The 23,446-nt window shown below is 46.3% G+C and overlaps 1 protein-coding gene across 7 annotated transcripts in view; it reads left to right on the top strand.

The window, feature by feature from the left end:
- KMT2C (lysine methyltransferase 2C) overlaps nucleotides 1-23,446 on the top strand; it is a 2,745,351-nt gene that overhangs the window by 2,173,931 nt on the left and 547,974 nt on the right. For all 7 annotated transcript variants that reach the window (XM_069647923.1, XM_069647922.1, XM_069647921.1 and 4 more), the window contains one exon: nucleotides 14,773-14,920. In XM_069647923.1, the coding sequence (XP_069504024.1) occupies nucleotides 14,773-14,920 (148 nt within the window). The remainder of the gene's footprint in view (nucleotides 1-14,772; nucleotides 14,921-23,446) is intronic.

The following is a 23,446-nucleotide window of genomic DNA, read 5'->3' as shown; positions in this document are numbered from 1 at the left end:
CGGTTACGATTGTTAGTTTGACACTAATGACAGTTCCACCGTATTATTGGTACTACTGCGTGCTCGCGTTACTTTACAGATGAACAGTAATTGTATTCAGTTGGCAAAACCACAACCACATCAGATAGTCTTTTGGAAGGAAAAAGTTTGGTTATACACACAGCAGCATATCTTAACGTTCTAGAGACACTTTTCAGAGCTTCTAAAGCTTTTAAGGTCAAATCCCTAACTATACTTAAAGTCAGTGTAGAAGTCGAGCCAAAGTCTTAGGAAGTAGCAGAATGAGCAAAGATCCTCAGGGTACTTTCAGTCACTAGAATAAGATGCTCGACAATGTAACACAAGTTAGGGGAACCCTGCAAAAGAACTCCCTAAAGGGACACAAACTGGCAAGCCTGGGTCAGAGGTAGCGTGAACACCCTGGACACCTTCACACACTCCAGTTACACTGGAGCGACTCTTCGGCTTAAGGTAAGTTCTAGCTTTAGACCCACAGTACCTTCGGTCAGAAGAAGTAAACGTAGCTGGATTCTCCTCTGTGTAGCAGCGACGGACCCAGTCTCCTGTTTTCTCTGTCTTTTGACAAAACGAAGGACTCTGGATGGGATGTCTCAGCAGCAGTCTCGAGAGAGGACCCTTGGCACCGTTTTCTTCTGTCCCCTTGGTCGGTCTGTGGTTTTGGCGCCTTTTTATCAGCTCCAACATAAGACGGTACTTGCCAGGTCGATATTCTTTGATTCTAAAGTCCTGTACTCTGGTGAGGGGACTTAGATGAGTGGGATTGTGCCTTTGGAGATCCAACTGGAGCTCACCAAAGTTCTGGACGGATACAGCCTCTCAAAGACGTTGCACTGCAAATGTGTCGGAGGTCTGCTGATATTCGCGGTCTACAGTTCTGGAAAGGCGCAGCACCTCGTGAGATGGCTCGATTTAAGTTCATCTCAGAGCTGATTTGTCCCACCAGCCAAAGGAAAGGAGTTTTCTTCTTCTGATCTCTTCTGTCAATAAGAAAACAGGTAATTTTCCATATGCTGGGGATCAGATTGCCGCCGCTACAGCGGTGGGGTTGGCGGCCTGCGCTCGACAGCGCGGGTTGCTGGAATAGCCCCACCTGGGTGCCAGAAGGAATGCATTGCTTAGGCCATGCAGGAACCCACAAAACACTAGAGGGGTCAGGGTAGTGCAGCTGAAGATTTAATACCCGTGTCCAAAGAATCCATCCACAAAGCTAGTTACTATAACTGAACTACTAAATCACTGTAACAATGGAAAGCTTTAAGGCAGAGGCTCTAATTAAATTAACTGTTAAGAAACTGAAAGATATGTGTAAAGAGAGATGCCTTAGTACTAAAGGAAAGAATGCTGAACAGATCCAAAGTTTGTTGGATCACTAAGTTACTGTGAGTAGGCCTGTAACCCCTGCTCTGAGAAGTGATCTGGATAATGATGAAGGACAAAGTTTAACTTTTAAGTCCTCCTCTTCCAAGAGGTGAGGTAGATGATGATGTGGATGTTAATGATTGTTGATCCACCGCCAAATCTCCTAACCCCACACATACCAATGTCTAACTTGTCAGCAGAGGTGGTTCTAGAAATAGTGAAAATGAAAATGCAGCTTGAAATTAGAAAAGCAGAGATTCCGTCTGAAATTAAAGAAAAGCAATTGAAGGACCTGTAACTCTGAGAGAAAGAGATGCAGCACAGGTATGAAAGTAAAACATTGTCTCTTGACTCCCCTTCAATTTCAAAGTCTTCTCTGCCAGACACCTCCAGGTTTAGGAAGCTTCGTCTCCCAAAAGATTTGTGTGTATGATGCTAAAACTGAAATTCTGGATTGGCTGGGTACATTTGAGTTTACATGCAAAGTACAGTGTATATGTGAGAGTGAGCTTTTTCCCTGGGTCATTTCTAGACACCCCCAGAATAGCTGTGATGGAGTTCAATGAAGCTGATAGAGAGGATTACCAGTTGGTAAATACTTCTCTCATAGCTAGGGTTGGGAAGGCCCCTTCCCAATACCTGAAAAAGTTTAGGGACCAGAAGAAGAAATATGGATGCTTGTGGGCCACTTGGGCATGTGAAAGCTGGAAAAACTTAGATGGGTGGATTAAGGGCTACAAGGTGAGCACTTATGATGGTATGAGATGCTTTTTCATGTTATAAAACATACTTTGTTCCCCAGAGCTGATTCTAAAGAACTAGACCCCAAGAAGTTGGCACTGGCTGCTGACTTGTGGGTGGCCAACAGAGCTACTCTGAAGGATTTTGGGGCTCCTCACAGGAAAGAAGATGGGAAGAAGCATTAGCAAGATTAGAAGGCTCATGCCGAAAATCCCCCACCAAAAGAGAGCCACAAACATAACAAGCTTACATTTCCCCATAAATAACCTTATATGGCTAGTGAAACCTCTGGGCCCAAACCAGAGGGAGGTTACCAGAAACCCCCATTACAAAAGACATTTGGGAAATGTGTGATTTGTGGGTCTGGTGACCATGTGAAAGGGGATCCCAGATACAAGGGTAAACCTTCAGGGATCCCATCTGTCTCCTTAGCCTTCACACATGAAGTGGATGTACCAATGACAGGAACTAGCTTTCACACTCCAGCTGAAGAACCCATTGGTTTTCAAGCTTGTGTTTCTTTAGTATAACTGGGACTGTGGGAGCAACAGGACATTGAAGTCTATAATTCAATTCCTGATGCTACTAAATGGTATTATAAAGACAGTGTGCTTGTTGATGGTCAGGACACCCCTGCCATTAGAGACTCTAGGACCAGTATAACTGTGGTAGATGAAAGGTTCTTTCAACCTGAGGAAGTTGCTAAGGCTCCCAAAAGGCTTACCAACTTAGCAGGAGGTCCCGTCCAAATGTGTCCCATACTGCCAGCCACCATTAAATGTAATGACATGCCTGTTAAAATCACTGAGTGTTCAGTCTAAAGTGCCTGGTAGGGTACAGTTGGACAATTAATTAAAGGCCCTGTCTGTAGTTTCCTGCACACCACAGCCTACCTCTGAGAAGAGCAGGGAGGCAACCTTAAGAGACCTTCCAACAGAGGCCAAGGAGAAATCCAGAGTCTCAAAAGGAAAGAAGGGCCTCAAGCCCAAAACCGCCTCAAAGAAGAGAGCTCCTGTGAAAGAAAAACTTGAGGTCACACCTGTGACCCCACCACCAGCTGTGGCTGAGTTGGTGACAGAATCCCCTGAAGAACCATTTTCTGATGAGTCTGAGGTGGAGGAGATAAAACCATTTATGGAGTATCTGGATCCTAGAGACCATCCTGAGCTGCCGACTTTGTTTGCAGAAGGTGGACCCTCAAGGACAGACTTCAGAAGGGGACGGAGAGAGGATCCCTCTCTAGAAGGTCTGCCTCAGCAGGCAGCTTCCTAGAGTAAAGGGCAAGAACCTAGGAATCATAGGGTCTACTGGAAGGATGGCCTCCTCTAAAGTTGAACCTATGGAATCTATTCCAGGGGACCTCAGGAGACAGGTGTTACCCCAAGAATTAAGATCCGCATTTTTGCATTTGGCCCAAGAAGTCCCTCTGACTGGTCATTTGAGTTCAAAAAGGACCAAAGAGAGGATCTCATTGTACTTCTACTGGCCCAAGATCGGTGCAGAGGTAGACGAACATTGCAGGAGTTGCCACACTTGCCACTTATCTGGTAAAAGTGGTTCCAAGAATGTGACACTGTAAGTGACTTCAATCCAGCATTCCAATTAAGTCAATGCCTAGTCTGGGATGCCCAATGGAAACCCTTATTTATATATTTTTATGTCAAAGGTTCTTTAAATCTGGATGATGAACCCTTATATAACACCCCTCTCTTTGGATCTCCCCGACCTCACTGAGCCAAGAAGTAGGTTTGTTTTTCAAATTAAAAGGTTTATTTTAAGAATTGAACAATATATATATCACACTTTTATGAATAGAAGAATATCTGAATAGCACACTTATGAATATGAACGGTGATCAGCAATAGGTAATATTACAATATCAGCAATCTCTTTAGTCAGTTAGGAGTAGGAATAGGAGAATAATGTAGCAGAGAATACTTTGTAGGAGTTCAAAGAAATGCAAGATAGGAAAGAATGCAAAACAGAAATAAAACTTGATATGATTTCCACAAAAGACAAAATAAACACTTTTTCCCCTGTGTCTGCTCCCTCCCCCCACTATTATGCAATATGAAGAGGTGGAAATGAGAGCACACAGGTTTCAGGAATATTAATCAATAATGCAGTTCAATCCCAGTTCCCCCAGCACGTTTAGAGAGAACAGGTATGCTTTTAAAACAGATCAATCACTTTTAAATGTGGTTGGCAATGAATGGGAAAAATGCTTAAAATGACTTTAATTCGCTTAATGGGATTTCCTGCGAAAAATAGGGAGTGAGTTTTCCGCTCAAATGTCTGCAGGAAGAGCGTTCCAGGTCTTGGCTGCAATGTAGGGGAAACTTAGACCTCCGGCTTTGGCTTTTTTGATGCGTGGGAGGCAGAGTAGGTTGGAGTATTGCGTCCTGGTGGGACGGGAGGAGGATGGTTTGAAGATGGTTTCTGATAGATAGGATGGGGCGGAGAGAGAGAGAGGCATTTGTGAGTGAGGGTGAGGATTTTGAGAGTGATCCGCTCTTTGACCGGGAGCTATTGGGCTGAGTGTCTGGCATGGGTGATATGCTCTCTTCTTGGGATACTAAGAGTGGCCCGGAGAGCATTGTTCTGCGTGACTTGTAGTCTGTTTAGGTTTTTGGCTGATGTGCCTGCTAGGAGTACATTGCAGTAGTCCAGTTTGGCTCCAATGGTTGTTCTCGCTATAGAGAAGCAGTTGGGTTTAGAGAGGTATGGCTTGATGGCGTTTGAGTTTGGTGGTGTGCGCAGATGAGGAAGTGATTGCTCTGACTTGTCTAGTCATAGATAGTGAAGAGTCAAGGTATACTCCCAGTGTCTTTACGGCTGTGGATAAGTAGATGATGGAGTTGTCAATGGAGAAGTTAGCGTACAGTTTGTCAAGTTTGTCTAGGGTGTTCTGTTGACCTAATATGATTTCAGTCTTGTCTCCATTGAAGCAAAGGCCATTAACTGCCATCCATGCCTTGATGATGGAGTAGATTGTGTGGCGTGCCTTGGCGTCTTCGTTGTATGATCCTGAAAGGGGTAGAAGTACTTGTGTGTCGTCCGCATAGTTCGTGTATGTGATGCCGTATGAGTCGAGTTTGTCAAAGAGGGGCTTGGTGAACAAGTTGTATAGTGTGGGTGCAGTGCATGATCCTTGAGGGACCCCGCAGTTGATTGTCGTGGGAGTGGCGTTGGCGATGTCCGAGAAAACTTTCATGGCTCTTCCCTCTAGGAAGGAGGTGATCCAGAGAGCTGATTCTTTAGAGAAGTTGGCTGAGTGTGAAGTGAGAGTCTTGTGATCAACCAGATCGAAAGCGGCTGAGAGATCTAGAAGGAGCCGAAGAGCAGGCTTGCCTTTGTCCATGATTTAGGTGATCTGACTCTTCAGATCCACCAGAGCTGTTTCTGTGCCATGTCCTTTCCGGAAGCCTGATTGCCTAGTCCTGAGGATGGAGTGGGTTTCCAGAAAGTGTTGGATTTGGCAATGTGCGGCTTTGTCCAGTAATTTCAGGAGGAATGGCACCGTGGTTATTCGTCTGTAGTTGTTTGGTTGTAAGGGGTCGAGAGTAGGTTTTTTTAGGAGAGGCCGGGCCCAGGCCTCTTTGAGGTTAGCTGGGATAATGCCTGTTTTAAAGGACGCATTGATGAATGCCGTAAAAAGCGGCACAAAGCAGTCTGCGCAGTCTTTGAAGAGTTTTGGTGGGCAAATCTCGCCTTTGCATGGGGAGGGTTTGAGATTTTTTAGTAGGTTGATAACTTCTGATTCAGTGACGTCTCTGAAGGAGAAGTCGGGTATGGTGAGCTTGGACGAGGTGAATGGGGTGTTGGTAGGTTTAGTTCCTGTCTGTTGAGGAAGTGCTTTGCAGTCGTCTTTGATTTTCTTTTGGAGAAGGTCAATTTTGTGTAGCATGGCAGCTTGAATGCTGGTACACCAAGCTTCATCTTTGATTATTTCGTCCGGTGTATTTGGAGGGGGGGGTGGGATAAGCTCAATTAAAATGGCAAAGATCTCTTTAGAGTGTGATTTCGCATTAGAGATTTGTGTGTTGAAAGCGTTGGCTTTGGCATTGGTGATTGCTATCTTGTATTGGTGGGAGATTAAATTGAATTTGTTTTTGGTACTGGTGCAGGGGTCAGATTGCCAGTTTTTTAGTGCTGCTCTTTTGTGGGATCGCATTGAGTGCAGTTCTTCAGTAAACCATGAGTTGGTGTGTAGAGATTTCTTCTCTTTTTTTCCATTCGAGTGGTGCCGTTGATGGCTTTGGTGATGACATCTTTGTAGATGTCTGCTAGGATATTGGGGTCATTGGCGAATGGGGGAGCTAACTCGGGGGTATTGAGGTATGGGCGCAGGTTATCCTCTGAGTTTTTTGGAGTGCTAGCAGGGGTCAGAGTTTTGTGGTTTTTGGTGATGGGAATAGAGAACTCGATGCAGTTGTGGTCAGGGCAGTGAGGAGTTAGAGGTGATAGTGGAGAGGCAGTTATGGTCTGCAATCCAATCAAGAATGCTGCCTTTGGCGTGAGTAGGACTTTCTACTTTTTGGGTGAAGTCCAGGTCATTAAGTTCCTTGGTGAGAGTGGCTGCAGATTTGTCCTTAGTATCGTTGAATCCGAGATTGTGGTCTCGTAGTAGAAGAGTTTTGGTGGAGCTTTTGATATTATTGCTGAGGATGTGAATGATGTTATCCTGGGAGTCTGGGGTGTTGCCTGGGGGGCGGTATAGTAGGTGAATGTTGATGGTGCTGTTGGGTGACAGTGTGAGTTTGGCCGATAAGATGTCAGAGTTGTTGGTTGAGGGGTGACTGTCAGGTCAGAGCTGAAGGTTCGCCTTGTAGATGAGGGCTACTCCGCCTACTATTCGATCTGGCCTGTCTTGTCTGAGTATGGTGAAGCCAGGTGGTAGTGCAAGTGCAAAGGCGGGGCCTGATGCTTCATGTAACCATGTTTCAGTGATGGCTAATAGGTCAATGTTATTGTTGGTTATGAGGTCATGAATATCAGATGCATGAGCTGGGAGTGATCGGACATTGAGGAGGGCACATTTGATGTGAGATGTGTGTGGTTTGTTGGTGGAAGTGCGAGTGGTGGTCGTATCTGATATGTTAAGTGAGGTGGTATTGTGGGGTGTGGCGTGGTTAGTGGGTGGTGGACTGTGGGAGAGTGGGTGTCCCATGCAGGGGCAGCGTTTGGAAGTGGTGCAGGAACTCAATCTATAAAACGAAATTCAGCAGTTGCAAACAAGAAACAGCTATTCAGACATGTGGTGAAATTTAACCAAAATGCAATTTGCAGGAACTTTTCCGCGCGTGTGAAACGATTACGGAAAAACTATAAGGAATGACAGTTAAATTTTGGTTCTGGGACGTGCGACTCAAAAGTTAGAGGTTTTTGTGAAGGTAGATTTTTCAGAAATAAAGTAAAGATTTCAAAATGAAAGATTGCGCTTTAAAGATTCGGAATCAATATGGACTTATACTAAGGAGCTATGAAGAAGCAAGACACTGAACGGGCAGCCACCAGAACAGCGGCGCCTCCGCTTTGACTTCTGTCCGTCAAAACACTTGTCCCTCTTCAGAAAAATATCAGCGCATAGAGATTATCGCTACAATTATCACAGACTATGTGGAGGAGAAAAGAATTTAGGATAGACAACAGAGATTAAATAATGCAGTTCCGGACAGGTTGAAATGGATGGAATAGGATTACTTTAAACTAAGAGATGACTATGGACAGTTCTAGACTAGAAACTCACTCCTATGGCTTTGGAATGGAGTGGGCCCCGTCAAAGATCTGGTCAAGTGTTTGGCTAAGATTCTCTCGCCGCCGGACAGGTCTCAGGCACTGGGTTCTGCTCTCTGCACGGCACTCTGGTCTGGATCTGACGGGTTCTGGATACAGCTCTGCTCTCTGGGTCTGGATCTGGGTTCTAGCACAGGGTTCTTAACTAGAATGGCAAAACAGCTCAGCCAGGCTGTTGAATGGTTTGGTTCGGCCCCGTGGAAGTTTAGGGGTTAGAATCAGGTTGCAAAAGATTCTGAAGGCCTGCTGAGAAGGGTTCAGCTTTTTGGTTAGGCCTCTCTGCTTCAAGGTTCTAGAGTTTGGTTCTAGAGCTTGGTCTGGAGTCTGGTTTCTGGATCTATGTCTGGATCTTCCTGGAGCCTGGATCTTCCTGCAGGGTGCTTCGCCAAGAAATCGGTTGATGACTGGAAAAGTGGGTCTCACTGCCTGTCCTCAGCAGTCCCTATTTATGTATTTCCAAAGTGGGTGGGGAGACTGATCCTCTATGCCCAACCCTCTAAGAATCTGATAGGTCAGAGGATTCCCTGTCCCCCGATTGGAGAAAGGAGCAGTGTGTCATTCTGTGTCATTCTGTGTCATCATGTGTCATGTTTATGGCTTAGGGGAAAACCCTCCCCTTTGTCTCTGTACAGTATATCTTATTTTTCATAAAAAAAACATTTACAATATGCACAACTTGATAATACTAAATAAATTACATGGCAGATTGCCTAAGGTACATTTCTGTTCAACTCTCTTCTTCGTAAGAGCTTTGGTTCAGAAATGACAACTTTTTCACACTTTTGGTGTGTTTCTCAATATTAATTCTGCACCAATTTTTAGGCATGCATGCACACCCGATCTGGGCACATTTCTGTAATTTTTCACGTTCCTAGCATGAACACAGTCCCTATAACATTAAAAACGTTCAGGTTCAGCCTCAGAACATCGCACGGATTCCAGGCTAGTCTTAAACTGTGAGCGGTTTTTTCATTTGAACAATCTCAAAGTTTCACATTTTTGTCAGTTCAGTGCAATATTTTAGAAGTATTTTCCTTAAACATATAAATCAACATCCTCAGTCTGGTCCGCCTCCAGAGCTGGGCTGACTGAGGGTCACATGTTCTTCTTCCTGCCAGCAGTTTGTTGTCAGTCACACCCGAATTAGCATTCCTATTCAGCTCCAGGACTCCATTGTCTTTACTCAGAGCAACAGGCCAGGGTGCCCCTCCTAGTTCCCTTTCACAACAGCCTGTCAATTTCTTAGCCAAGGGCAGGGAGAAGTTTCCTTTGTTCAGGGAGGAGGTGTGGAATTTGTTTGAAGCACAGTGTGGGAAACTTTAACTCCTAAACCCAATGTCTCTAAAAATGGTCTCGTCTTATAATATAACAAACATTTTTAACACATATATCAAACAATGTCTTACTTCAAGCCTTTTCAGAATATAGTTTTGAATTGTCTCCACCTCTTAGGCTTCTGATAGCAAGTCTTTCTTTGGCATAGTTTGAGCTCAATGACCAACTTTACACAAAATGGTTTTAAATTGCCGGCTTCTGATAGAGGTGAGTAACGGTATTCCACCCATTTTTGACAAATTTCTTTCAGCACGCAATCCTCAAAAGTGGACTTTGTTCAGATAACATATACTTTTGTGGACCTTATATTTATGTATATTCTTGAAGGAGAATGATGTTGACCCCCCAATAAGGAGGTTGGATCTTTTTGGGTGGTTTGTGAGCCATGATTTTAGCAAATTTGACAACAAATAAAAACGGATTTTTAAAACAGCTGTTTCTTTTGCAATAATTTTGCGTTGTGGGCAGCCAAATGATGGGTTTTGGCAGTGGTCTCCTGTGTTACAACTGACATAGGCAAAAGTGGATGGCGGCCTATTTTTCAGATTTTTCACTACGCACTTTCTGGTGATTTCTAGCGTGCAGCATGCTTTCCAGTGGACATTTCTGAGGTTTCTGCTGCCAGCAATGCACAGTAATGTTGCAGGGCTTGGACCAGTGGGTTAAGACATCCCACAACCCCCTGGGTGCCTCTCCCAGCAGTGGGAGTTCCTTTTGAGATGGTGGGAATTGACATTTATGGTCCCCTAGACCCTCCGACTTGAGGACCATGCCACCAAATACCCTGAAGCTATACCAATGAGAACTGTTACTGCTCGGGCAGTAGCTGAGCCACTACTTTTTTTTTTTTTAACAGAGTAGGATTTCCTACAGAGGTTGTATCCAACAGGGGGGGTCACAATTTATGTCCCATACATGCAGGCCATGTGGAAAACCTTTGGGGTCACTTATTCTCTACATTCTACCACCCTCAAACAAATGGGATGGTAGAGAGGTTTAACGGCACTATGAGGAGCGTGATTGGTGCTTTTGAAGAACACCTTAGAAGAAAGTGGGACCTTGTACTGCATTGCCTTATTTTTGCCTATATAGAGAGGCGTCTCAAGCTGGAGTGGGCTTTAGTCCGTTTGAGCTCCAATATGGTCATCCAGCCAGAGGCCCTTTGGCCCTGATTAAGGAGGGTCTAGAGCGTGTTCCAACTCTTAAGCCAGTACGAATTACTGACTATGTGCTAGGCCTCAGAACGAGGATGGCATAGATGATGACTGAGAACTTGAAAGCTAGTCAAGCTCTGGTCAAACAATGGCATGACCAATAGGCTAACATGGTGGAGTTTACTCCAGACCAACAGGTTCTTATCATGGTTCCAGCAAGACAGTCTTGCAGGACAAATGGACAGGGCCATTCAAGGTTGTAGGCATGCTTGGAGAGGTCAACTATTTGGTAGACTTGGGCAACCCCAAGGAGGTCCCTATGGTCTTTCATACCAACCCCCTGAAGGCTAATGTCTCTAGACCAGAAATAGGATCTTTGCTCTTAGCTTCTGATCAATAAGAGGAGGAGAATAAACCTCTCCCAGATCCTCTCTGAGGACACCCTTCAGATGGGTCTAAACTCTCTTATAGTTTGACACTGCAGCAACAAGAGGAGTGCAAATCTCTGTTAAATCGGTTTGCCCCTCTGTTTTGGCTTACACCAGGCTTGACCCCTTGGGGCCAACGTGACATTGACACTGATGATAGTGTACCTGTGAAAAGCAGGGGCTACAGGATGTTGGATAATGTGATGAATCACATTCAAGAAAAGTCAACAAGATGCTTGACCTTGGAGTGATTGAACATTCCACAAGTCCATGGGCTAGCCCAGTTGTGGTAGTACCAAAATCAGGTACCAAAGAACATAGGTTCTGTGTGGACTATAGGGCCTTGAATTCAGTTACCAAAACTAATGCCCCTCCTTTGCCAAGGACAGGTGAACTGGTGGATAAGCTGGGCTCGTCAAAATTACTCAGTACTTTTGACTTGACAAGTGGTCATTGGCAGATTACCATGATTGACCATGCCAAGGAGAAAACAGCATTCTCCGCCCCTGAAGGCTTGTCCCAGTTTAAGGTCTGCCACTTTTCAGAGAATGGTAAATCATGTTCTGAATGGGTTAGAGAACCTCTGCATGGCATACTTGGATGACATTGTGGTGTTCAGCCCAACCTGGGAAGAACATATTATCCACTTGGAACAAGTGTTGCAGGCCCTTCAACAGGCCAATCTGACCATCTAAGCAAGCAAGTGCCAAGTTGGTCAGAGAAAAGTGTTCTACCTTGGACATGAGATAGGAAGAGGTGAGATCAAGCCATTACCCTGCAAAGTACAAGCTGTGCAGGACTGGGCCACTCCAACTACTCAAGCAAGAAACTCTTTCTAGGACTTCCTGGGAACTACAGGAACTTCATTAAAAACTATGGGACCATAACCTCTCCTCTCTCTGAATACTGTGTCTTCTCCCAAGTACCGTAAAAAGGTCCAGTGGAATGAGGACTGTGAAAAGGCATTTCTGGGGCTGAAAGATGCCCTCTGTAAGGCTCCAGTGCTGAGAGCTCCAGATTATACTCTGGCCTTCTTAGTCCAGACTGATGCTTCTAACACAGATGTGAGCAGTCTTCAGTTAGTTTGATAGCAAAGGCAGGGATCACTCCATCTGCTTTTTTAGTCAAAAGTGAAAAGATAGGGAAACCAGGTGGGCCACAGTTGAACGTGAATGTTTTTCTATTGTGTGGTCCTTGAAGTTCAGACCATACCTCTATGGAACTACTTTCAGGATTCACTGACCACCAACCCGTATGGTGGTTGATGCAGATGAAAGGAGAAAACCCAAAATTGCTCAGGTGGTCTATTTAGCCTTCAAGGTGTTGATTTCACTACTGAGTACAGGTCAGGTACCCAACATAAGAATGCTTATGGTCTCTTCAGAAAGTATGACCGACTGGCCCAAGAGATTCAACCATGGGTGGATTAGATCCTGCTGTCCCTCCTGGGGGGACGAGTGTTAGGGAGATTTAGCATGTGTATGCTTCATCCCCTTTCCTGGTGAGACCTCCAGCACCTATTGCCAGACTGCTGGCCCTTTTTTTTCTATCCTGAATGAGTGGAGCCTTTTTCCACTCATTCATTCTTATTTGCTCTGACTTTTGGAACTCTGTTCACTGTGTTCTACCTTTCCTTTGGAGTATACTTTCATCCATATCTCTTTAAAGGCATCTGTGTTTAACTTTTGCAGCACACAGCTCCTTATGGGCAGTGTTGCTGGGAACCCTTTCGGTACTCCTTTCGACATTCGTTCCTTCTCCTTACTAACTACAGTTCTTAAGGATAGAGGGATACTGTGTATCCTTCCTAAAACATTATACTATTAGAGATTAGCACACACCACCTTATTTGGAGTGCTAAGGGGATACCTAGTATCCCCTTTCTCTCTGTTCCTGTGACTTTTTGTCACATAGACAACCCTATAGTTATGGCTGGCGGCAGTTGACGTTGTGCTATGTTGTACCGCAGACTGTATTCACAGTCACGGTTGTGCACAGTGGGGTCACCTATGTTCTAACATGGTGGCTTCTTTACTTTTTCGCCATTTCTATCATGGTTGTTCTTTATTAGCCTTTCTTCTACAATTCTGGGAGGGGCGGTCTGTGTTTTTTAAAAAATGTTATTTGTTTTTTTTTTGCCTTGTGTGTCCCCGTCAGGCTGCAGTCTGTCTGAGCAGGCAGGAATTGGCAGAGGAGGTATTCACTCCCCTGCTCTGTCTTCCTGAGGGCCTGAATAGACAGCCGCCCACCCCCTTCTATAAAATGCTGAGAGTTTGCAGAGGAGTGTGTGGTGAAACTGAATAAAAGTTGAGTTTCCAGAGGTGAAAGGCAAGTCGACCACTGAAAACTGAAGTAACCGAAGCTGAAGACACACAGACACTTCCCATCACCGTGAAGTGACTACCGCTGTCCTGACCCTGCTTTCTACTCGACAGAGGAGTTCGGAAGAGGACAACTCCTTCCCTTTGGGTGACCAACCGGCCCTGAGACGAACTACAAACTGAGCCATCTCCCGAGGTGCTGTGCCTTTCTAGAGCCGCAAACTGCGAATACCTGGAGACCTCTGACCTATTTTCAGTGCAACATCTTTGAGAGCCCAAATCCGTCCACGTCTTTGCTGAGCTCCAGGTGAACCTCCAGAGAGACAATCCGACTCATCCGAGTCTCCTCACCACAGTGCAGGACTCCAGAATCGAAGAAGATCGACCGGGCAAAAACCGTCCTATGTTGGGGCTGAGAAAAAGGCACAGAAACTGCAGACTGACCAGGGAGACCAGAAATCCATGCCAAGGGTCCTCTCTCAAGACTGCTGCTGAGACATCCCATTTAGAGTCCTTCCTTTTGTCACCAGACCAAGGCTTCAGGAGACTGGGTCTGTCCCTGTTGCACATCGGAGAATCCAGCTGTGAGCATTTCTTCTCACCTAAGGTACTGTAGGTTGTAAGTTATAACTGAAATTGAGCCGAGAAGTCACTGCAGAGTGATTGGAGTGCCTGAAGGGGTGTCCACCATAACCCCTCTGACCCAAGCTGCCAGCTTGTGTCCCTTTTAGGGAGTCCTTTTGCAGGGTCCCCCTTGGTATTTCTACAAGTATCTTTTCCTAGAGATAGTTTCCTGAGGAACATTTGCTGTTCGCTGCTTCTTAAGACTTTGAATCCACTCCAACACTGACTTTTTCATATACTTTTAAAGCATTTGTTTGTCTGAAAAGAGCCTCTAGAACATCAAGCTCTGATGCTAAAATACTTTCTTATGTGGTTTTACTAACTAAATACAATTACTGTATGTCTTTGTCTTAACGCGAGTGCGCAATAGTACCGATTATGCGGTCGAACTGTCATTAATGTCAAACACTGTAGTAATTGTACTGCGAGCAACTACCATTGAAGCAATGGCCTTTGAAAAGTATTACGAATTACTATGTGTGTTGGTTAAGTGAACTAATTATTTATCTACCTTGCTTGTGTAAATATAATCAATGTACATTTTAAAATAAAATTTTATGTGTGTTTCTTTGGACTATTGTATTTACTAGGTTCATTGTACTTGCCTACACCTCACTTCTTCCTACTATGATAAGCCTGGCTGCTCTGCCCCTCTACCAAGGTTCCTTGATTAGTACAGACTGAGTTGGGTCCCCGTAAGCCAAGGGATAGTTTTATGAAGTCTTACCTCAAGTGGACTTAAGAAAAACTGCCCGAACACTGTAGATTTAAAATGGGCTGTTAAATATAAGATTGCTCTTAGTAGATCAAAAGTGATGTATGGCAATATGATACTGATTGACTGGGAACATATATTTTGGTAAAGGGAGGTTAGAATTTATTTTTCAAGAGTGCATGCTTAAATATCATTTGCTTTACTTGTGTAATAAAACGTTGAAGTAAAAGTTTTATGCTAATATAGATAACCCGGCACCATTTTGTTAAATTTTTCAGTTACCAGAGCTTTAGGACATAAGCAATTTCACCTGCCATTCAGACCACAAGATGATTTCATTGCCAGGGCTATTGTGCATTGCCCTAAAACCGTGGATGTTCCTGCTTCGCTACCAACGCCTCCACATAATTACCACGAAGACTTAAGGTGGGATTGTCTTTTTATTTTTAATGCAGTTATTTGTTTTTGCATTGCACATTATGCAAGTTCAAACATAAAATGAAGTCCTTATGTAGAACATCTTTGGAGTGTTATCGCAAAACCCTAGCCTATCCAGCAAAGCTATACTGAAAGGGAGTCTTTCTGTACTTCACTCTTGTTTTAATGATTCGTTTTATTATTTGTTTACTCTATTTCTTGTTAACTGTTGAGGTTGGCATTCAATATTTAAATACTTTCTATTGCCTGTAAACTAATACCCTCCGACGGTGCATGTGATTAGCTTTTGTGTTGTAAAAAATCAGATTAAATAGTATTTTACTAAATTCTTTAAACTATTAAATGACTGTCTATATTCCTTTCTCACACAGTAGGAAATGTGAGATTTCAAGTACATGAAAGGCGAAGGGTCCCGCTTTGTACCAACATTTTTTACAAGTTAGCTCTCTGTGGTGACATTCCATAAAGTAGTTTTCCTGTAGGTGGTTAACTACCAGATGACCAAATAATACATGGATTCCTGAATAAGATATATCCCATGTAGTGGTCATTTCTGAATCCCCCATGAATCTGAGAGAGAGTCACATGTTCACAAAACAAGGACTATGGAGCTTTCCTATTTGAGACATGGCCATTCAGCATCAAGTATTGACTTTCTTCCTTTATGGATGGGAAGCACATTTAGTAAAGTTACCCATAGAGGTTCAGAGTAGGTGGCTGCATGTGAATCTGCTTGAATTAAGCATGTCACTGTAACAGTGAAATCAGCCTTTCTAACATTAACGTAAGGAACAGTAAACTCTACGTCATACGACACAGTAGTCGAGTAATGCATCAGGGAATTGGGGGGCTTAAAAGCAAGAGGTGCCTCGTAGAAAGCTCAAGTCACGCCAATGTAATATATGCTTCTGGTGATAAATTGCCCTTCTGTTAGAAAATTGTCAAACGTAACAAGCATATATTGCCACTGTTTGCTTTAGTGTAAGCTATGAAGTCTCTAGTGAACCCGCTTTCAAAAGACTGGGCATTGAGGTTGAAAGTCCTCAGTTGCATCTTCAGCACTGGGACCTTGTGATTTTTGCATTTCCCACACTTTTGTAGGACTTTTTCCTGACCAGTTCAAATTGGAAGTTGTACAAAGGGCACAAATGTGGTTGATGTGCAGAGTTCGAAATTGCTGGGAGTTGGGATTTATTAAGCTCCTTCTACTCTAGGAGAGTGTGGTTCTCTTAAAACCAACTGTTACCAGGATTTACTTTTTGCAACTGGTGCCTTATAGACATGCATATGCAATATTAACTTGGGTATTTTAGAATGTAAATAAAGAAGAATTTACATACATATAAATATAATGGATCATATAAAATGGGCAATAAGTTAGTGTGCATCTCGTGGAATTTAGATTTGTAGTGTGCTGTGTACTCGCTTGTGCTGTGTACTTGCTACTTGTTCCCCGGTAGTAGCTCCTAATCTACTGGGTGATGCCTGACACCCAGGGGCTGGTTTTAGCTCCTACTCATCGAATCTTATTTTCGATCCCTGATGTGCCCCTGTGAGATCCTAAACCTCTCATTTCGGAAGGGGGGGGTAGGGAGTTTACGAAGTACCTGTCCTGGGTAAGCACTCATATTACTGATACAGACTGCTCTATTTTTTTGTATTACTCTTTATTACTCTGTTGTAGTCTTTGCACAGATAGTTGTTTAACATTGCTGGAAATGCTAATCATGGTATCTTGCTTTTCTCTCAGACAAATTTGTGTTGGGGGGAGTTGAAAAATATATATACATCTTCTATGCACCCTTTGCAGATGGAAATTCACTTTGCTACTTACAGAAAGTAGCATTTATTCTGTATTTAACAAGAGTTTGGGAGCCCCTCTATTGAGAATGAACATGGTTCAAATAATGTGTCCTATGGAATTCCCTCCAATCATGAGTGTCCACAACCACGTTTTAGCTCACTGACCTTTCACAGAGAAGAAATATACATTTGCATATCAGTCTTGTCCCACCCTCAGGCGCAGTACAGCACCAAAATACTAGACAATTCGCCTCTGAACCAGAGTACCATCTGGAACCCCAGACAACATGTTTTGGCCATGTTGGACAACCTCAGTGTGGTGCATCTGAGCTTTTCTAAGGCTCAGTGAGCAAGGGCTCCATGTCTGGATTGCCCTGGGTTACTTGGAGTGAAACCCCAAGTTTGACAAATTTAACAATTGTGGGAGCCCCTTATAAGGCAGGCATGGTATCAAATAGACCGACACAAGTGATCACAGTTCAAGGGTGTTTGAAAAACGCCTATCTAATCCTAAATCTAAAGATGGGAGCAAGCTACAACCATCAAATAATAACGCAGTCCTAGTAGATTCTTGTCAAAATAAAAGGGCCAATACTAATAAACCTATTGCCAATCCTTACTTCTAAATACAAATAGTGTGGGAAACAATGTTATGCAAAAGGAAAGTGTTCAAGAAATGATGTGTCGGGATATTCGAGATGTTGGCATCTCTTTCCCACATTTTCAGCACGAGACAAAGCGGCACACTCGAGCTTAGTACTCTCTCTGGCTTCTCTAGCACGAGGATGCAGTTCAAAACCTCAACATCGGGACCTTATGTGCCAAAGTCTCGTTGCCATTTTAAGTGTCTTATTCCGAAGGGCCTGATGCGACACAATAAACATTAAAGTACCTTTCTTACCAGGATTTCAAATGTACAACTTCTCGGGTGATTTACTATTCACCCCGGGTCCCCCTCTGCCAAACACAAACCCACTTTAACAGAAAACCTTCAATTGGTCTCCCTCCACCAGGCTCGGACCAAATTTATCTACTTTTCCAAACTTTCCTTACTTCATCAAAATCGAAGACGTTTGACTGTGCGCAGGATTTTGCTTGACCCGTCGCAGGACCACTTCAATTCACATTTCTTTGTTCTCTTCTTAATAGAATCCTTTTCAACTTTCACTTCTACCACTTCTCAGCTGGATCCCTTACAGAGGCCTTCGATTGGGCACCCACATGGTGCCGGACCACCCTGTCAAAGTGTTGTATTTACTTTTAAACTTCAATCACTCATCAGCAGTTTAACTTTACTTGTGTCTTTTATCACACGTGTTTTAACAATGTTCGTTCCAGCGCTCGCCATACAATGTTGCTGCTTGCAACCTTGGCTTCAACATAGACCGGTCTTGTATTAGTGTCCCCAAATCACTGCCTGTGTTGATTTCACTGACGCTGCTTTGTTCTTGGAGCCAAGGACGGTACCACAGTGGCTGCTGCTTCTCCCCACCTTGATTGTTGACGCTGGATGGGCCAGGGTATCTCCGACACACAATGCAGGATTCTTCAGCTTGGTTTCCTGGTCTTACACCTTCTAATCTTGGACGCTCTTGAACGTAACGGTTCCTTGCCGGAAAGGGCAAGGGAAGTTCCCTCCTTGCAATCCCCTCCTGTGTTGCCATCTGTCTTCTCTCGTTCAGCTGCCGTCTCGAAACTGCTATTTCCTTGTGTGCTTTGCCTCGCTCAGAGTGTGCTTTCATGCTCCTCCTTTTATCAGCGTGGGGAAGCTTAATGGAAGTCAGCTGTGTGTTTGATGGTCAGTAATTGCCTGACCTCGCCTGGCCATTGTATTGGGACCTGTCCGGTATACTGCTCGGGTGTTAGTCTGTTTTCCCCCATAGTGGGCTGTCCGTGTGAAAGTGTTTGTGTTGTAAAGGAGAGTGGGGGGTTGAGTTCCTAAGTATGCTACCTGGTAATATGGGGTAAAGGTGTTACAGTGAAGCGGATACTGCGTCTCACCATCTGTTGCCCCACACCCCGAAGACCCCACACCCAGGTGATCCTTCCGCACTGGTCCACCCCCAGGAACTGGATCCAAAAGCAATGGCCATGTCCTGGCTACCTGGATAGCAGATCCCCGGGGATTAGTGGGTGAGACGCCTTCTGGTTTCTCACACCCTCTACTGAGAACAACCATTGTTCAAATAACCTGTTATATAGAATTCCTTCACCTTAGGAGAGTCTACAACAATGTTTTAGCTCGCTGGCCATTCACAGATGAAATACTCATTTGCATGTCAAAACAAAAAAGGGGTAGCTCCTCCTAAGCCAGTCTCCTCAGGAAGTTGTTCCTATTACATATTAGAAAATGTTTTAAGGGCATAAAGGGCAACAATAACCTTTCACTTATCATTGCATAAGATATTATTTTGCAGGGTTTGCAATTCAAGAGGGCTGAGCGCTATTTCACTTTTGGTAAAAGTTGTTTGCCACAAGCCTGTACTCCTACGTCCCATCCCCTTTCCTCCATACTGTATAGGCGTCCCACGCTAGGGACGGGAGGCGGAACCCTTTTTACCAGAAAAAATCATCTTCCCCATTAAATTTAGATGTGTTTTGGGTCGCGGCCCTGGGTGCATGCGCTCCCCTGACTCTGCCCACTAGCGCCACTCCCCAGTCCTCTTTTCCGCGTCGACGGGAATGGACCACTTTCACCAGCACTCCTGGGTTAGGCCTCAGGCCTAGTAATTCCACACGCTCTTCCCCGGATAAGTGTCTTTTTTTGCCTTCTTCTTGTCTTTGAGATACTCTGTCCTCTGGTGCCACGCTCCTCACCGGCGCATGCAGACGACAGCGGCCTTCAGCAGGTGTCCAACCTGCGAGGGGCTCTTCCCTGCGTCTGCTCGCCACGCTCTCTGCCGCCACTGCCTTGGCCCCAACCACGGCTGGGAGTGCTGCGCCGCGTGTGATGCGCTTTCATCTCGTGCTCTGAAGAAAAGGTTAGCTCAGTGGAGGGAGCTCTTCGGCAGATCACCTCCAGAGGACTTGAATTTGATGAGCACAAGTCTAGGCCCAAGGTAGGGGCACTGTTTGCACTCCGCAAGGGTGACTCCTTTCCTAGGAAGCACACAACCGGGAGGAACCTTTCAGGTTCTAGTACCAGTGCAGGTACCAAGGCTAATATAGCTACAGGCCGACGGGTCTCGAGACTCTACTGGTGAGGGCATTGAGGGACCGCAAGGTTCTGTTACAGGATTTACGCCTGAGGCGCTATGCCCTAGTACCAGACATATGTCTGAGGGAGCACCTGTACGCAGCACTACCGGCGATGCAGCTGAGGCAATCCGCTTTCCATGCCTTGTCCTGAGGTGCAGGGTAGGCCTCAACCTCCACCGCCAAGAGTCTTACAAGAAACCGCGGCAAGCGCCATGCCGCAGGCACGTGGCATGCAACCCGAAAAGATGGCCGCTGGGCCAGACACGATGGCGGCTCGTCCAACACATCCCCCTTTGGGGAACAGGTAGGCAAACAAGTTTCCAGATGGGACTATTCATCACCAGGCATGTGGCCCACGGCATACCCTTCTTCGTCGCAGGGCAGGTATACCCAGCAGACAGTAAGGCAGAGTGTGTCCAGACCTCAACACCCTCAGGGTCCCGCCTCCATACCCGCGCCTCCAGCCACTCCACCGGCCTGCGAGGACAGGTTTTTTGAAAGGTTTGACACTCATAAGGTCTGCACAGATGGGTGTCATCCTTCGGGAGCTGATCAAGGACATGATCCTTGCGGTTCTGCCACTAGCACCCACGGCCAAGCCGCCCGTGGTCCCAGCGCTTCCGGCTCCTATGCAGCCCCTGCTGCCAATGCAAGTTCCCACAAAGCCACAACCACCGCCGGCTCTGGTCAGTATGCAACAGGCACCCAGCACTCTTCCTCTGGATCAGCAGGACACCTTGATTGACATAGATGAAGAGGAGGACCTGAACACGCTGTCATCGGCCAAGGCCTTCCACGAACGGCTCACCGCCCTGGCCGAATATTTGGGCCTTCCACAGCCCAAGGTGGAACAACCAGAGGCGGGGGTCTTGGCAGAGGTCCTCACTCTGCTCCGCACGGCTAGAATGGGGATTTCAATGCAAAAGGACGTGGTTGCACTGGCCAAGATGGGAGGTCTTAAACCCCATTCGGCGCAGCCTACCAACAAGTGCCTCAACGCCAAGTTCCGGCAGATGGAGGGGGATCCACTCTTGCTGTCGGCCCACCCGCAGCCACACTCCTCAGTCATTGCTGCAGCTTCGATCTACTCCAAGCCACATTCGTCTTTGGCTACATCTGTCTCGGCACTCCGGAGAAAGGAGGAGAAAATCCTGGAAGCATTCAGGAAGGAAACGTACTCCAACGCTTCCCTCCACCTGCGTCAGTCTAATGCAGACGCTATGCTTGCAGCTGTCAATCAGCGACTTTGGCGGGAAATCGCTGGCTTCCTTCCAGAACTTCCGGTGCAAAGCCAGGCACGCTTCAAGGTGGGTCTGGCAGAGGCCAAGATTGTCGCCCAAGACCTAATGGATTCCACAGTGGCTCACATCGACACCTCTGGCCTTGCCATCTGCATCGCTATCGACATGAGAAGAAGACCTGGCTTTGGGCCACCAAGTTCAACGCATTCTGGACCCTGCCTTTGAGGGTGGCAAACTCTTCCATTCCACTACGGTCGAGGAACTGGATAAGAAGAAAACAGTTCCCAGACTGCAATATCCTTATCCATCCTCAAGAAGGCCACTCCCAAGGCGTATAGCCAGAGGCATCAGCGTTCAGACAAAGGTCAGTCCTTCGGCGGGTTCCGGGATTTCCAAGAACGGCGGTTCAGGCAGCCGGACAGGTTCTACAGCCAGCACCTGCGCAAACACAAGGCAGCACACAAGGGGGCTTTTTTCAGTCCCCCTCCTCTACCTCAGCCACAAAGAAAGCATGACACGGCCATCCGGGTCCACGTGTCTCCCGTGGGGGGCAGGCTTGCTCTTCACTACCAATGCTGGCGCACTAGGTCGGCGGATCCCTGGATCCTATCTGTAGTATCCAGGGGCTAACGCCTACCAATCCCTCCCTCTCTCCTCCTCTCCCACAGATTGTGACAACAACTCTGTTGGTGGAAATTCCTTTGCTAGTAGAGAGCCAGGCGGTGGAAGAAGTCCCAGCCTCCCAGCGGGGTCTGGGCTTCTATTCACAGATTTTCGCTATATGCAAAAAGAACCAGGCGGGCCTGAGAGTTGTTGGACCTTTCCACCTTGACCCTTTCCGTTACTCTTCAAAAGTTCTGGATGGTTACTCCAGCGCTTATAGCCGAGACATTGTGCAAGGGAGAATGGATGTGCTCCCTGGATCGGAAGGATGCTTATTTGCACATCCCAATCTGGCAACCCCATCAGTCCTTTCTGAGGTTCAGGATCATTGCCTGCCACTTCCAATACAAGGTTTTACCCTTCAGCCTCAATTCTGCTCCCAATGTGATGAACGCAGTGGCCACCTTCCTCAGGGCCCAGGGTCACCACGTCTATCCATACCTAGACGGCTGGCTCGTCAGGGCAGGGTCTCCAGAGGCGCCCTCATGCTTTTGCACTACATTAGTTAGGATTTTCAATCAATCTGAAGAAGTCACCGCTGGAACCCACGCAGTCTCTGATGTTCCAGGGCCTCATCTGGAATACGGCCTCAGAGAGCATATTCCCCTCAGAGGACAAAACCATGGCCATCAAGAGGGCCACAGGGCACTTTCTCAGCATAGTGGTGACCTCGGCATGGTGGTACCGGCACCTCTTGGGCATTATGGCAGCGTGCCTTCTGGCAGTGCCTCACATGAGGCTCAGGATGGGGAGATTGCAGTTGCACTTCGCAGCCTCCTGGAATCTGGAAAAGGGTTCCCAGGCGGAACTAGTCAGCATTCCACCACAGCTCCACCAGGATCTGGTCTGGTGGCGCAAGGACAGCAATTTGTGGATATGATATGATAGGTTATTTATAATGCGCTTAATACCCAGAGGTTTCTAACCGCGGACCCGGGGATCAAACCTGTGTTGCTCCGGTCGTCTTGCTTCCAAGGCGAGCATGTTGCTCTTGAGCTATCCTCCCGAGGTCCTTTCGTCCGCCAGCCCCACAGGTCACCATCACCACGGTTTCATCCCTGGAGGGTTGGGGAGCTACACTGGGCAGCCACAGTGTCCATGGAGTATGGTCCCGACAGGAGCAAGAGGGCCCACATCCATGGACTGGCTGTAGTTGATGGCCATCTGGCTCACTCTCGAAGCCTTCCTCCCGATCAGTGGCAAGTCAATCCTCATTCAAAGGGACAGCTCCACCACCATGTGGAGGCAGACAGGCTCAGCAGGTTGGGTGCAGACAACTACGAGTGGCAACTCGACCACCAAGTCCTTTAGTAGGATCTTCAGCAGGTGGGGTCATCCGCAGGTGGATCGCTTCGCCACCTGGCACAACAGGAAGTGCCCCCAGTTTGCGTACTGGCAGGGACAGGGCTGGGGCTCACTGGGCGAAGCAATGCAGATTCAGTGGAACAATATGCACGCGTATGCCGTTCCCCCAGCCCCCCCCCTGCTCCCCTTGTCCATAGGGGAGTGTGCAAGATACGGGAGTCCAAACATCTACGGATCTTCCTCATAGTTCCGTGGTGGCCAGCAAGGCCGTGGTTCTCAGAACTCCTCAGCCTGCCGGAGCAGC

This window comes from Ambystoma mexicanum, chromosome 2q (assembly GCF_040938575.1).
Source record: "Ambystoma mexicanum isolate Mex_15411 chromosome 2q, UKY_AmexF1_1, whole genome shotgun sequence".
NCBI lineage: Eukaryota > Metazoa > Chordata > Amphibia > Caudata > Ambystomatidae > Ambystoma > Ambystoma mexicanum.
The sequence above is the reverse complement of the archived record's forward strand: the minus strand, read 5'-3'. Positions and strand labels throughout refer to the sequence as shown.